This window comes from Henckelia pumila, chromosome 3, assembly GCF_033568475.1.
Source record: "Henckelia pumila isolate YLH828 chromosome 3, ASM3356847v2, whole genome shotgun sequence".
NCBI classification, from domain to species: Eukaryota; Viridiplantae; Streptophyta; class Magnoliopsida; order Lamiales; family Gesneriaceae; genus Henckelia; species Henckelia pumila.
Window position 1 is genome coordinate 172,233,896 of NC_133122.1, and position 15,661 is coordinate 172,249,556.

Genomic DNA, 15,661 nt, shown 5'->3' on the forward strand with positions numbered 1-15,661 from the left:
TCAAATTTTGAGAACACTCTAGCATTTCGTACACAACTAATTAGGTGTTCTCTACTCGGTATGAAGTACCCATCAAACTCCAGGATTTTATTAATACCTTGGTAGTTAATAACTAGCCTGGGTTTCCCTCTTTTTATTTTATGATTTCTAACCAGAAAACCTGGGCTGCTATATGGTGAAACTCCTTCTTTGATTAAACCAAGGTCCAAATGTTCCTTGATAATCATTCTCATATCCCTTTGATCTGTTATGTTCATCGGGATAGGCTTATATCTGACGAATTCATACTCTTTGCCTTCCTTTAGAGTAAGACTGGCTTTGAGTTGATTTCTATCCCACCATGCCAATGGATGCTCATTGTAAATTTCTTTGAGCCTCTTTTTGATATTTTCAAGGGATACTTTATTCTCTAACTCTATATATCTGTGATTTAGAGTTACCTTGAGAAGCTCCATATCCTCTGTTTGGAGTTCTTGTTCTGTTGTTATTTTCAACATGGTTTCTCCAAACCTTCTTGGATCTTTCATTTTTGGGTGAAAAAGTTGTCCTTTATCACCACGCTGGCTGCGAAATATTATCAGCAATTGTCGATAAAAAGCAACCTTGAGTCTTTGAACGATAATTTTATGCTCACAAATTGTAGTGAACATAAGTCTTCTTGACTCATTGTCTTGTGTATACTTCTTAAACATTTGTAAGAAGTTATTTCCTAACAGGATATCAGCTCCTGTATCATGGAAATAGATTGGTGGTGTTTTTACCTTGTACCAAGGTATTTGACCTGCACCTCCCATAAGGATCTCTGCTTGTTTTATTCCTTTGCAAAGAATTAAAATTCTTCGAGAGAAATCTCGTCCAGCAATTTTTGGCAATTCCTCTTCACATTCTTCAGGGAAGACTCCTCTTTTTGCTGTACAAATTCCTGCTCCCGAGTCAATATAAGCTGCAAAATACTCAACCTTATATTGTTCATATAACATCCCTATCTGAATGTATATGAAGAAAGGACTTGTCATTTTTTAAAGGGATTACTAAATGGCCCCGCCATTTTTAACAGACTGTGTTGTAACTCAGTAATCCGATTAAGACTATTTACTTTTAGTTTCCCTAAGGCCTCAGAAGGTAGAGTATGGTTACTCCTTTCTACTTCTTCAATGCGTTCTAGTAAATCATGTTCATGACTTACTAATTTCAATTGTTGCTTCTTCCTCTGTCTGTGAACAGAGTTCTCGAATCTGATTAAGGGATTGTCCCTTATCCAATTCTCTTGGTTTTCCATTTCGTAGAATTCTTATTGAATTCTCCAAGTCTTTTCTTTTTCCATGAACTCTATTCCTTTTTCAAGGCGTTTCCATGGTTTATGGTCCTCCAGGAGTTCTAGACCAAGAATGAGTTGATCTATTTCTTTTCCTGGAATTCCCCAAATTTGAACTTCCAATTCTCCAATATTTGTCACTCCTAGGTAAGTTCCTTTTTCCTGTTGTTCCAAATAGTAAATCGAGTTACAAGGGAACAAGTTCCGATGACTTGTAATTTTGAATACTATTTTCACTTCTTTCCATCCTTCTGGAGATCTAAGTTTTCCTATTATAGAAAACTCTTTTTCTTCTGGTGGAATTTCTTGAATAGGAGATTTGTCCCATCTCCTGCTTGTCATTCTATCTCCTTGGAAAGATAACCTTTGGGGTTCTATTTTAAGTTCTCTGTATAGAACCGGTCTGTTTTGAATTTGAATGTCTGTTTCGTGAATTAAAGGAAACTCGATTCTTTCCGGATATATTGCTTGAGCAACTTTCCCAAAGATCTCTGGAATTTCAATGAACTCATTTCTAATAAATAATTCAGAATGGTGAGTATTAGAAAGAGCATATGAAATTTGATACGTAATAGAATATGGCCTATTACCTTCCTTCATTAGTCTTTTTTCCTTGAAGTTTTGATGCAAAGTCAAGGCTCGACTAAAATCTCTATCATCTAAATTGTAGGCTATTCTTGGATAAATAACTCCCACAATTTTTCCTGCACATAAATTTCCCGAGATAGTTCCTAGAACCGCATCTTGTATATTTCCCATTCTTTTATCACATACTACGATATCTATGGGTGAATCTATTCCCTCTTTAAAAGTAGCCTTGATCATAATCTGGATTGCTCCAATATGAATCCAAGACATTGTCTTTGATACTTCTGCTTTTAATTTCTGTAATTCTTCTCGAATTTCTTCAAAGGGAATTAGCTGCATTTCAATTTGATTACTGGTTAGTTCCATAGGGATCGCCATTTCCCTTCTGGATACCTTATAAATCAAATTATGTCTTCTTTGTCTTAGCCCTAGGTTTCCTAAGACTCTTTCAACTTGTCCTGCCAAAAATCCTTGGTACTTCTGTAATGTTGGATTTTCTCTCATAATCCTTTGGACCATATTATGAGATATCGTGATTTGACTAAAGAACCCAGCCAAACTTTCATGTGTTTCATGGCGAAACACTTCCTTTTTACTCTGATTCTGATTCTAATTCATCGTCAGAAACTTCTCGACTAAACAATATCTCTTCTTCGTATATGCTTTCATCTGAGGGGATATCCTCAAATTGATATACTTGGACTAGATCTTGAAAGAAGACCGCATCATCCATATCTGGTGTTGCTTCAAAGAGTTTAACTCCTTTTTTCTCGTTTTCTGGACAATTTGTAGATATATGTTCTCTTGCTCCACATGTCCAGCAGTTGCAATCCTTGAAACTTTTACTTGCTCTTGTATGAGTTCTTCTGAAAGTTCTACTTGATGGTGTTCTTCCCCAGCTTTGTGATGAGCCTGTTGCTGGGGATGTTCTTGTAGGTCTACTTCTTCTACCTGATCTATAGGATCTGGCCTTTTGTTTGGACCAAAATGTTCTTGGTTTCCAAGAACTTTTCATTCTTTTATTATAGGGATTATTTCTGAATTTCTTCTTTTTAAATCCCTGTGATCTGTTTCCAATGATCGTTGGAAGATCATTTTCTCTACAACACAAAGGTGTACGCTTATCTATACCTCTTATTTTCTTGTAGTTCTTCTGTAATGCTGCCATATGGCACCATTCTGCTAATTTTTATTTCAAAAAGGAGGCACGTCTTGCCAATGTATCAAGATTTCCTGGAACATATTCTTTAATCAGCATTTCTCTCCAGGGACATGGCATTTTTGCAAAAAATAGCTGAATAGCTATATTTTCCTCGACTCTCGAATTCCATCTGTATTTAGTGAATAACATAATGTATTCATCAACTAAGAAGATATCATATAACTCGATGCTATAAAGAGCTTGAGTATATCTTCTCTTTTTCTCTGTATCTTGATTATTGAAATAGTCTATCCCTATGAATTGTGCTTTAAATAGGGTGGCCATTCTTTCTTCAATCTCGCTGAGGGATTCTCCTGCTAAGATTGATTCCTTAGTTTCTGGCATAGTCATCTCCCATGCGATCTTAACAGATCCCATTAGACTCATTTCTAGAAGTTTAATGAATCCTTCTTTATTGAGATCTAATGTCCCTGCTGCTATTCTCATAGCTGACGTCCAATCATCTATAAGATCTTCTCTGTTTTTGAAATCCAAAACATCAAAGTTTAACATAACCCCGTAAGGATGTATTGGATCTAAAATAGTTTTTCCGTAAGGAGTTTGATGGAGTGGGATTTTACTCCTTCTTGATCTGGTTCCTGCTGGATATGAATTTTCTCCAACCTGAAACTCACTATGTGGTTCTTTTGTTTTAACCACATATCTTGGGGGATTCCCTATGGGTTGTTCACCCTCTGGGAAATTCATTTTTAGATCTACTACTTTGAGATTTGCAAAAGAATCCGCAAGATCTTGTAGATCCTCGAGATTTAATCTTTCTAAAGTAGTCATCAGATAGTGTTTTTCTCTGATACTTCTTTTATAAGATTAATCATCATTTCATCATTGGTTAAAGGTTTTTGGACCATTTTGGTTTTACTTTTCTGATGTAACAAAGGTTCGGTACCAAATGAGAGTGGTAACCTTCCTCCTGTATTTTCTTTTCTAGAACCCGAAGTATGTTCTAGATTTATGATTTTATTTTGAAGATCTTTTAGGTTTCCAAGAATTTCTTCTTGTTTCTTAAGGATTTCTTCAATTTTCCGAGGTATTTCATACAGCTGATTGCTGTAATATTGTACCGTCTTTTGAATTTCTCTAAGATCTCCGGAGAGTTTAGAGGAATCTGGGGTAATCTCTAAAAATTGAGAGTTAGAAATAATTTTTCTTTATCTCTTCAAAATTAAGAGCATTAATCACAACCTGTTGTAAGTAATCTATTGTGAATAGATTAACTTGTTTATAGGATTTCATATGAATAAAATCCTCTTGATTCAAACCTTCGTTTGAAGTCATTTTTTTAAAAAAAAAATCTTCTCCTCAACAAAGAAAAGCATGAATTATCGAATAATATTATGTCTGAATAATTAACCTAAGGCTATGATACCATTTTTACGGATAATTCTTTGTACCATGAATAAGCATAAAATCTTCAGATTTTAGCATAAAGTCTTTAGATTTTAAGCATAAAAAAGCATAAATCCAGTACAAGAATTAAACAATTAAATATTCAAGTTTTGTGGTCCTAGGGAGCTATTGCAAAAAATCTTATGAGTAGGGAGTTAGGGCAAAGTCTAGTTTGGGTTTGGGGATTTATCACCAATTTGCTCCTATTTTAACGGTGCACAAATTATTTGGAAATTAAATTTTAAATTTTTCCGCATATATGTAAAACGTTATCATTGCTTTTAAGAAAAGTAGTGGCGCCCTCTTTTGGTTTTTGGGGCGTTACATTATCAGTTTTCCTTAGGCTTGATTTTGAGGATGAAATCTCTTAAGGTGAGGAGAATGTAGTAACCCGCACCCTGTTTTATGAGATTAAATGGTAAAACATGATTAAAGAATCATAATCCTAATTAGCGAGATGTTTAATTGGATCAAAAATTAAGAGTATGGCATTCGGAACCACCGATGTTTTAAAAACTATTTTTCTCACTAAATTTATTTTATTGGAACTCGGGTTTCTTCTACTTGCGTAAGATCTTATTTGTCAGTTCAAAATATTATTTATCCAAAATTTATGCTATCAAATTCCAAAATATATTTTAATTTTTTGTCAAACACCAAAATGAAATTCCAATTCCATGGATTAAAATCCAAATTCAAATCCAAATTCGATTTTTTTTTTTGTAAAAAAGAAAACATATGGTCGGTCAAACAACATATATACCCAAACACTTTTTTGGAAGAGAAGGTTTTACCAAGAAGTGTTTATCACATGAGCCTTGTTATTTGGTGTTCTGATTTTCTCAACACAAAAAAATAAAAAATAAAAAAATAGTAAAAACAGAAAGAGAAAAAGGCGGACAGTTGTTTCGTCTGATCGCAAGCAAAGAACAAAAAATACAAGCAGCACAAAAATCATCAAGCATCTTGGAGCTAGGATTCTAATATAAAAATTGGTTTCAAAGAACTAATAACAACGCACATGGAATGGATTATCCTCAAATGACAAATTTTGAGCATTAATGACCAGTTACAGCAGAGGAAAGCAATTATTAATAGGGAGATCCAGAACAAAAAATCGACTCAAAGGTTGTCTGAAATCAACGCCTAGGATTGACTCCAAGAAGCATGTTATTGTTACCAGGCAGGTACATAACATTCCCATTCCTTCTCATGTAGCAGCATTTTCCTTGGCGGCCTCGATCTTCCTCAGCTCAATCAAGCCCATTCCTGCAACAACAGTTGCATCAGAAATCAGCTTATTCCCCTTCAGTCCTGATAATGGCAGCCCTCCTCTCTTGCTCGGCCTTTGCAACCATGAAATTTGATCTCTCTGCCTCATGTTGGGCCACCTGCTTCTATTCCGAGGCCTTGGAGAACTCAGCACCATAGAACAAATGTTTAATAACTACATCATCCAGCACAATGTTGATCTAAATCCTTTGCCCTGCGAATCAAACTCTCACGCACAAAGGGCAGAAACATGGGGATGTTCGGTGAGTAATTAGTCATCATTGAACTGTGCAACCACAGCTTTGAGAACCTCATTTCCAATCGATGGGAGGACTTTATTATCATATTCAAGCCCTAGGGTTTTGAATATGTTTGGTAGGCGTGGGACCTCAGGGCGTGAGAGCACACGCAAGGTCAGATTTACCATCTGCATATCCTTGGTCCCAAAAAATTCAAAATAAAAATGTAAACATCAATCAGCTGGCTACAAATATAAACCAAGTTTTGGTTAAAATCGTAAATAAATCTAGGTTTTCAGATAAGGAGGCATGGCATGCATGAAACAGAATGTGAGGACGCGTGCAGATGTCGAAGATGAAGGTTTTTTTAAGCCAGGGGATCAGAAAGTGTGTCCCTTTGCCAACGGTGTCATCAATAACGCCATGTAAACGATCGAAGAGAACAACACGTTGGCCGCCGTCGACGATGTAGAGAGATGAGTTGAGGACGATGGTGTTGATATCCAGTTCGCAGGGGCGGTCCAGAGAAAAATGTTACCCGGGGAGAAGTTAAAAATACGATCCTTTTATTAATAATGTATATCTATTCTATATCTATATCTATATCCTTATAAATATACCACTTCTATTTGTGAATTTGATACTTTGTCCTCTTAAATCTTCTTCAAATTAAATTAAATTAAATTGTTTAAATTAATTTCCTACTTTGTCCTATTAAAGTTTAATTACCAAGAATATTAACGGGACACTAGTAGAAATTTGATGTTTTACTTCGCCAATTTTTACTTCGGCAATTTCAAATTTCGAAGTAATAGATAGTAATATACTTCGGTTGCAAAATTGACGAAGTAAAATGCTTGTTAAGACTTCTCATATAAAAAAAACGGGCTTCACTTTAAATTTTAAGTAGCATTTTACTTCGTCATTTGAAATTTACCGAAGTTAAAATTTATAAAAAAAATCTGTGTAGTGAAAAATCCCTTTCTCTAACTTGACATATTCTCTCCCTTCTCTATATGGGAACGTGAAAACATTTTCGAATCCACCCACATCTCACGAATTTTCCTACTGATTGTTACACTATTTTCGTTTGATTCAATATTGAGTTAACTTCTAATCACCTTCATTATCTCCCAAATCAAGTGATTAATCGCAAGGTGCACTGTTGGTCGCGATTTTCCAATCGCGTTTTTTCAAATCTGCGCATCTTGGGCTCTTATTTTCTTGATTTCTGGGATTTTGGTTGTGATTTGCTGCAATATTATGATGTTCTTGGTTCGTTTCCATGGCTGTTAACTTCGTGAGGGACATTGGTTGCGATTCTGTTCAAATCGCGAGTGTACATCTACGTACACTTCCGTTTTTCAATCTCTCAATTTTTAGGCTTTCATCTCATGATTGAGCTTCACTTTCAGAGTATTTTGGGGTCGATTTCACTGCTGGACTCCTGCTACTGCATCTGCGTGAGGTACTTCGCTTGAACTTGGATTTCCACTGCTAGGGTTAATTTTTCTGCGATTTCTGGATTTTGCTTGGGGTTTTGATTATCGGTTGGAATATTGGCTCCATTTGAGCGTGGGTGACTGTGGGTTGTGGTTTTGGGGCTGCATTTCATCTTCAAATTGGTTTGTTCTCGGCCAGCTTCATTTATGCACATTAGGTGTTTGTTTCTTTGCCTCAATTGATTACACTTAATTTTGACTAACGTCTAGTATGATTGGCTTGAGGCATTTGTAAAATTGTGAATGACATGAGATAACATTAGAGGTTGGTATGAAATTTTCAATTTGTTAGGCTGTAAATAACAGTGGCCATTGAGCTTACATTTTAAGAAGAGTTTATATGACAAATTTGATTCCTTTTATTTCAATTTCGTTGTCCGTGTTGATCCACAACTGCTTATTAGCATTTTTAGTAGCTTCATTTTCTTTCTGCAAACATACACGCTGACTCACCTTCACAAAGCCAACTATGGATCTGCGAGAGTCAATCCTCAACCAAACCGACGTTTCCTTGTCTCTGGCGAAGCACGTCATCATCACCGAAGCCAAGAACGCCAATCTTGTGTTCTCCCCGCTATCGATTCATGTTGTTCTGGGCTTGATTACCGCCGGGTCGAATGGGCTGACCAGAGATCAGTTGCTGGGATTTCTCAAGAAAAAATCACCAGAAGACCTGAATTCCCTATCGTCCCAGCTTGTGAGTCTTCTGTTCGCCGACGCTGGGCCGCTTGGTGCTAAAAAATGCGTGAATTGCGAGTTAATTCGGTGGTTTTCATGACATGAAATAAGATTAAGTGGATATTAACTTATGACTTTTCTCTAGAATATCTTTTTTTTACTTTATTACACATTCATGTAGTGGAGTCTGAATTGATTTGTGTTTTTAACCTTGCTCATGGTTATTATTTGGATATTGTTGCAGTTGAAAGGATATACTCATGTGGGTTGTGGCCCAAAATCTCTTATTGCATCATCAATCACGTGATTTACATCAACAGGTTTGGAGTTGCTTCTTTCTTGTTCCAGTTTCAAAATTATGTTGTGTTCTCTTATTGCCTCATCAATCACGTGACTTACATGATACGATCAGTTTTTCATATTATGTAAAGACGACATTTGATGGTATTTTGTTGAAGTTTGTCACTTATCAGGTTCTTAAGTTTTTTGGATTTTTTTTCAAATTGTTGGGATTAAGCTCATAGTTGTCTTATTTAATGCTTAATTGTATTATATCTATTTGTTAAATTATTTATAAAGTATTACCGATAAGATGAAAAGTTAAAATTAATTCATCATTGTGAAATTTATAAATAAAAACAATGTTCAATTTAAATTAAATTTGTTCTTAACAGTAAAAAAATTAATTTACATGTGGGATGATAGAATGTATCATTAATCCAATGATCAATGAAGGAGTTTTGCAGAACTTTCAATGTTTTCCAGATCCTTTTGGTGGTAAAAAAATTGAAAACATTAGAATTGCAGTCTAAATTTTACAATGCAATCTGTGGGCATTTACATTCATAAGACACTGGGTTGTGTCTTGTATTGAGAACATGGTCCATGTGTCCTAATTGTGGGTTGTGTCTTGTACCACATTTTCCACTTTCTCGATTCACTGAACCAGCATACCAAGATTGTGGGTTCTGGAAACGCTTGACATACCAGTACATGTATGGTTTTACTCATCGGTGGAAAATATTATTTCATTTCTTCCTGTTCAATTTTGTGGGTTTCTTTTTTAAGTCTTATCATATAAATATTGCATTCCTATATCTTTGTTTATTAATTCAATCCATTTCATGAACATTTGATATGTTCAATAGAATGAGTATATGAAATGTGCTGTCATAGAATGCTATGAGTCATTTAAACTCATTCTTAATGCCTTGATTGTTGGAGAAACTGAGAAAAGGTTGTGTTTAGTTTTATTCATGGAGCTTATATACTAAATTCATATTATTTTGTCCTCACAAATATTCGTGTTATATAACTGAATTGTTTGTCACTAGGATCCTGGATGCCAGTTTTCGGCATATATCTATTTGCCTTTTTTCCTATCAGTCCCATGTATGGATAAAGTGAGAATCTTCTGAATGATTGATAATATATGGTTTTATTGTCGGATGCAGCGAATTGGCCGAACTTGTTCATAACAGCAAGGATACAAGAAAACAACTTTTTGCCAATATTGTGTTCCCTCCCCCAAATACAGCGCAATGGGAAGAACAGGTACACTTAAATTCAGTTATACCAACTTCTAGTTCTTATACAGAAATCGAGCACTGTCACATGTGTTTCTTTAATAGATTCGACGTCTCTGTCTTCTCCTAACTGTAAAAGAATCTGCAATGGATGTGCCAACAAACCTTGAAGCACACCGGAGGATAGCATTTTTCTCAAATTTACTTTTTATGAACATGCCACGCGCACCTCGAGTTCGCAAAATGCTCTCATTCAGGTCTGATTTAATAGCCTTGGCGTGTGCGTTTGGAGGCGTTCCTCCGGGGCTGAATGTTATAATATTGAAACATGCATTTAGTATATATGAATGTTTGTAAGATTTGAGCAGCAGGTGTAAATATTGAATGTGGAGCAGGAGCAAAGAATAAGTGATAAGATTTGGGATACCTTTTTCATGCAAACTTTTGTAAGAATATATTCCTTTCTAATTTCTTCATTCACGCTAACGTAAATTGATCTGTTCGATATATCTCCTAGACTTTTTTTTTTACTCTTATATCAATTTTATCATTATTAGTATTGTTATCTGTTTCTATTTATTATTTTTGGACAAATGTGTCGGTTTAAATTTCTGTAAATGATTAGCTTCTTAAAACAAACATGAATTAGGATCCTTCGATCGATAATATTCTATTATATGTTCTTTAATATCATTTTTTAAACCAAAATGAACGATGCATGCCCACTTGTGTTATATATGATTGCTCAGTTTAATCTTCCGATGAATTGTGATTTTTAATTAAATATCATGCAAAGTATAATATTATGCTTATTTATGCAACTTATAATTCTATATAAAATATATATTGACCCGTTTTCACAAAATATATATATATATAGACCCAATTTTATTATCATTGAGGGATGTTATTGTTTCTCAAATAATATAGGATTTTGAAATCCTTCCAATAGAGCATGTACCAAGGGAATTGCCTAAGGTTTATTGTGTCGACGTATATATGATTTGTGTTGTCGTACTTGTTATTTCTTCTGAGGACAGAGTTGATAAGTTGCTTCTGTCTGTGTAACACCCGGTATTTTAAATACGTAAATTCGCATGCATAATTAGGAATTTTATTTATTTAGAATTTTAGATTTATGGGTTAAATATTTATGGGAAATTATTTGTGCATGTTTTAAGTTATTTTAAGCATTTAACCCATAATTAGTGATTTTCACGATTTATGGAATTTAATTGTTTTTGATCGCGTAGACGGGACCGTGGACGGACGAGATGACAACTTTCTATCCAAATTATTTTATGAGTCTTTTTAGATCCCAAAAATATTATTTTGAGTTTTATTTCCTCAATATTTTTAGTATTTAATTTTATATAATTTTAGGAGTCCGTTTTTATTCAAAATAAGCCAAAATAGTGACTTTTAATTATTTTTAAAATTCCCTTAATTATATATTTCGGGATTTTAATTTTAGTTATCAGATTTTACATCTTAATTAGAGTTTTTAAGTTATATATTTTACATTTTTAAAAACCCTTATTAATATTTTAATTATCCTAAAAACCTACTTTTAATTAAATTAAAAACCTAAACCTATCCTACCCAAATCCCTCACCCGATCACTCTCACAGCCGCCACCCCTCTCCTTCATTTCTTCTTCGACCGATCAGCAGCCTCCAAGAAGGCTCCATAGACGTTTTCCTTCGAAGCTTCAAGATTGTTCGTCGTCCCGTCGTCTCGGATTCGTTCTACACGCTCCTACCTCTTCTTTTAACAGTGCAAGGCATGATTCTTCTTCTCTTTTTATGCATCAAATCAGTATTAATTGTTTCAGTATGTGTATACATCGATTTCTTCAAAGAATTTCAGAAAATGGGTCGTTTTGTGCTTGTGTCACGTTCATGTTCTTGATTTATCATCACTCACGTTTTCTTCATTTTCCTTTGGGCGACTAGCTGCTGGTCAGGTTCTGTAGGGTGTGCTAAGATGGTCTAGACTCGAATGGCTCGAGTGGTTCGAGCCAAACGAGTCTAGAAACAAGCTAAGGGAGTTCGGGTCTTGATGGTGGCGCAGATTAGGGTTCTGAGAAGGGGGGGCTCGGTGATGAGGTCTAGGCTGCATGGGGCTGGGGCCATGGGCTGGTTTGGACTGCCCAGATGTGGGCTACGTCTGGGCGGCGGGGCTCCGGCCAGGGGCGGCCGGAGCAGGGCGGCAGCAGCCCTAGAAGGGCTGCTGCTCGCGGCCGAGAGCTGCAGGGAAGAGGGGCGTCGGGTTTTAGGGTTTGAAGTGATCCGGGTCAGGTTGTTGGGTCCGGGTCGGGTCAGGAAAGTCATGGGTTATGTTAGTTGGGTCCGGGTCCGGGTTAAGTTATTTGGGCTCGGGTATTTTTATTTTTAAGTTTTAAGTTTAATTAAGTGTTTAATGGGCCTAATTAAATCTCAAAATTTATTTGGGCTCCATTTAATTATTTTGGATTAAATTTAATTATTTTGGGCTTAATTAAATTAATTAAGTAGGTCCACTAATTTTTATGGGCCTTGAGGGCCCATGGAAGTTATTGGGCCAGTTTTTGGGCTTTTGGGCCCATTGGGCCAGAATAGGTTGTTATTGGGCCAGGAGTGTTTTAATGGGCTTTAATTAATTAATTGGGCTTAGAAATGTAATGTGGGGCTTAAGTATGTTAATGGGCCAGTCTCAGTGTTAATGGGCCAGATTTAAGTAAATGGGCTTGAGTGTTAGGGCCAGCAGTTCACTACAATCCATGAGAAATTTGCATGTGTCCTGAATATATATTTAATTATTTTATGCATGGAAGTTATTTTTAATATTTATATGTTAGTATGAAATTAAATTAAATATATATGAAGGACACACATTTTATTTAAGTACATGCATTCATGAAATAATTTTTATGCATGATCAAATGTTTAAGGTTGAGCAAAAGAAAATATTTTATGTTGGAAGTTGAAGTAGTGTGACAATTTAAGGGGGACTCGTCCCCATATGTGAACTATTGAAGGGCAGTTTACTGCCAATTTAAGAGGTGATTCGTCATCGCCGCGTACGTTGGTTTCCACGCTGATCAGTATTTGATGTATTATTTAAGGTTACACTATGGATACAACCATATGATGTTAGAAAATAATTTGCTCAACAATGTTTATGTATTATGTATGATTATGATATTTAAGTTAATTTAAGTTATGTTATGTCATGATATTATTTTAAGCATGCTCATTCATGTATATGTTATGTATTAGTATTAAAGTGATTTAAATTATTTTAAATCCTTGTTATGTTAGCATGTTGGGCCTCTAGGCTCACTACACTGGTATGATGCAGGTGAGTACGTAGAAGACGTAGTACCCACCGGAGGCGAGGACGTATGAGCAGACTGGCAGTGATCCCCGTGACCGTTGTCTGAGTCTTTATGCATGTCTCGAATTTTTTAGCATGTTACATTTTAATTATTTTCAGTGGTTGTGATTTGGGATATTTTATTTAAGTAATTTTCAGTGCATGCAAAACTTTAATTTATTTCATTTTTTGTCAGTATTTTATTTAACGCATGACTCAGATATTTAAATTATGAATTGTTAAGTTTTCGATTTGTTGCATTATTCTTATTCAAGTTATTTATTTTTTTAAATATATTTATTCTGTGCATATATGTATGGGCATGTATGTACTAAAAAAAAAAAAATTTCCGCATATTTCTTTATAATTAGGGAGTTAGGGTCGTTTCAGTTGGTATCAAAGCACGGTCCTTGGAGGGGTCATTACTGCTATGCGAGCTCAGAAATCCACGCTACCGGTCTGTAAGTTTTAATTGCTTTTAGTATGATCTAGTAGTATCATGTTTAAGACTTAAGCACTTATGTTAGCAGAAAATTTTTAGTACTTAGTTATGCATGGCGATTTACGTAAAGAAATATGTGGTGGTGCAGAATGCCTCCCAGACCGATGAACAGACGTGGGGGATCTCCACCTACACCTCCACCTCCACCTCCGCAGAACCCACTTGCAGCATTGGAGCAGGCCAATGCTACTTTGATGGCAGGGATTACTGCTCTGTTAGAGCAACAGGCTTCACGTCCTAGACTGTCCCATGAGGAGGACGTAGCTGAGCGGTTCCAGAAGAAGGGACCCAAGGAGTTCACTGGTACCACCAATCCTTTGGTGGCTGAGGGGTGGATTCGCTCTTTGGAGTCCATCTTTGCGTATATGGGGATCACAGATGCCGACAGGGTGAACTGTGCGACGTACATGATGAGGGGAGATGCAGCTTTGTGGTGGGAGGGTGCTGCCAGAGGAGTTCACCTTCCTACACTGACGTGGGCAGAGTTCAGGCGTATCTTCTACGCCAAGTATTTCACGGAGGATGTGCGCAGTCGCATGATCCGGGAGTTTATGAGTCTCCGACAGGGGGACAGATCTATGGTTGAGTATGTGAGACAGTTCGACAGGGGCTGTCACTTTGTGCCTCTGAATCCAGAAAGTCCACAGGAGAAGATGAGGCAGTTTGTGGAGGGTCTGAAGGCGGATATCAGGCATGACATTCGCATGGCAGACGTCCCTACTTATGAGACTGCAGTCAGTAGAGCCTTGCGTTCCGAGGAGGGCAGGAGAGAGATCCAGAGGGAGCAGCAAGGAAAGAGACAGATTCAGTCGGGGTATCAGCGACCATCTTTGCAGCCTCCTGCGAAGAAGCAGTTTACTGGGCCGGCTAAGGGCCCGAATCCGCAGCAGAGGCCACAGCAGCAGAGGGGCGGGGCCCCTAATGCCATAGGTTTTCCTACTTGCCCGAAGTGTCAGAAGATGCATTCGGGACCTTGTCTGTTGGGAGAAGGAGTTTGTTACCACTGCAGAAAGCCAGGGCATCAGATAGCTAACTGCCCGAGGAAGAAGAACACGGCTGGTAGAGTGTTCGTCATGCAGGCGGAGGAGGCAGACCCAGACACCTCCTTGATCACCGGTATATCTTACCTCTAGTATTTTATAATTTTTCCTTTGGTTAAGAATCTCGTTTTTCTTGTGGAATTGTTGTTATTTGGGTTATCTATCTGCATGTTAGAATAAGAAGCATGTTTTACTTGCGATTAGAATTAAGGGTTATTAGTGTCTCGTTGGGGGAAAATTTAGTAGTGGCATGAAATTGTTGGGAATTTTTTGCGTGCAGGGAGAATTCTAGTTGGAGGCAATTCCACATTTGCGTTGCTAGATTCAAGGGCTACGCATTCGTTTATCTCCCTGGAATTTATAAGGCGGATAGGCATCACACCTGAGATTATTGACAGTGGGTATGATGTTACTATGCCGTCAGGGCAGATTATTACTACCTCTAGTGTCATCCGAGAGCTGGAGTTAGAGCTACAGGGACACTCCATTCGCGCAGATGTAGTGGTTTTGCCGTTAAGCGGCTTTGATTTGATATTGGGTATGGATTGGTTGACAGTCAATGGAGCTTCGATTGATTTTCGTCGGAGGTCAGTGTCAGTGAAACCGTCAGGAGCCGACCCGTTTACTTTCCATGCATCTCAGAGCAGTGATTTTCCTCAGGTGATATCTCTTATTCAGGCGAGGAAGTTGTTGAGACGGGGTTGCCAGGGGTTTCTAGCGAGTATTGTCACGGCCTCAGAACCATCTAGCAGATCATTATCAGAGATAGAGGTGGTTCGTGACTTTCCAGATGTCTTTCCGGAGGATGTTGCAGGAATTCCACCAGTGAGAGATGTGGAGTTCAGCATTGACTTAGTGCCAGACACCGTGCCTATCTCTAAGGCACCATACAGACTTGCTCCTACCGAGATGAAAGAGTTGAAGGAGCAGATACAGGAATTGTTAGAGAAAGGCTTTGTTCGTCCTAGCTTTTCTCCATGGGGAGCTCCAGTGTTATTTGTGAAGAAGAAGAATGGCAGTATGAGACTGTGCAT

General features: G+C 37.1%; 1 protein-coding gene and 1 pseudogene across 3 annotated transcripts; one reads left to right on the forward strand and one right to left on the reverse strand.

Annotated features, from left to right (window-relative positions):
* Positions 1-5,650: 5,650 nt before the first annotated feature.
* LOC140893270 (prohibitin-3, mitochondrial-like) overlaps positions 5,651-15,661 on the reverse strand; it is a 36,532-nt pseudogene continuing 26,521 nt past the window's right edge.
* On the forward strand, positions 6,984-10,239 carry LOC140891876 (uncharacterized). 3 transcript variants are annotated; one of them, XR_012152643.1, is made up of 5 exons: positions 6,984-7,490; positions 7,988-8,221; positions 8,447-8,522; positions 9,657-9,756; positions 9,834-10,239. XR_012152643.1 is itself a non-coding variant. In XM_073300545.1 (5 exons), the coding sequence occupies exons 1-5, from the start codon at positions 7,417-7,419 to the stop codon at positions 10,083-10,085; spliced, it is 783 nt and encodes a 260-aa protein (XP_073156646.1). In that variant the 5' UTR covers positions 6,986-7,416; the 3' UTR covers positions 10,086-10,239. The 3 variants fall into 3 exon arrangements, 1 of the variants encoding a protein (XP_073156646.1); XM_073300545.1 differs by having other exon boundaries at positions 6,986-7,490; positions 7,941-8,221; XR_012152644.1 differs by lacking the exon at positions 7,988-8,221 and having other exon boundaries at positions 6,990-7,490.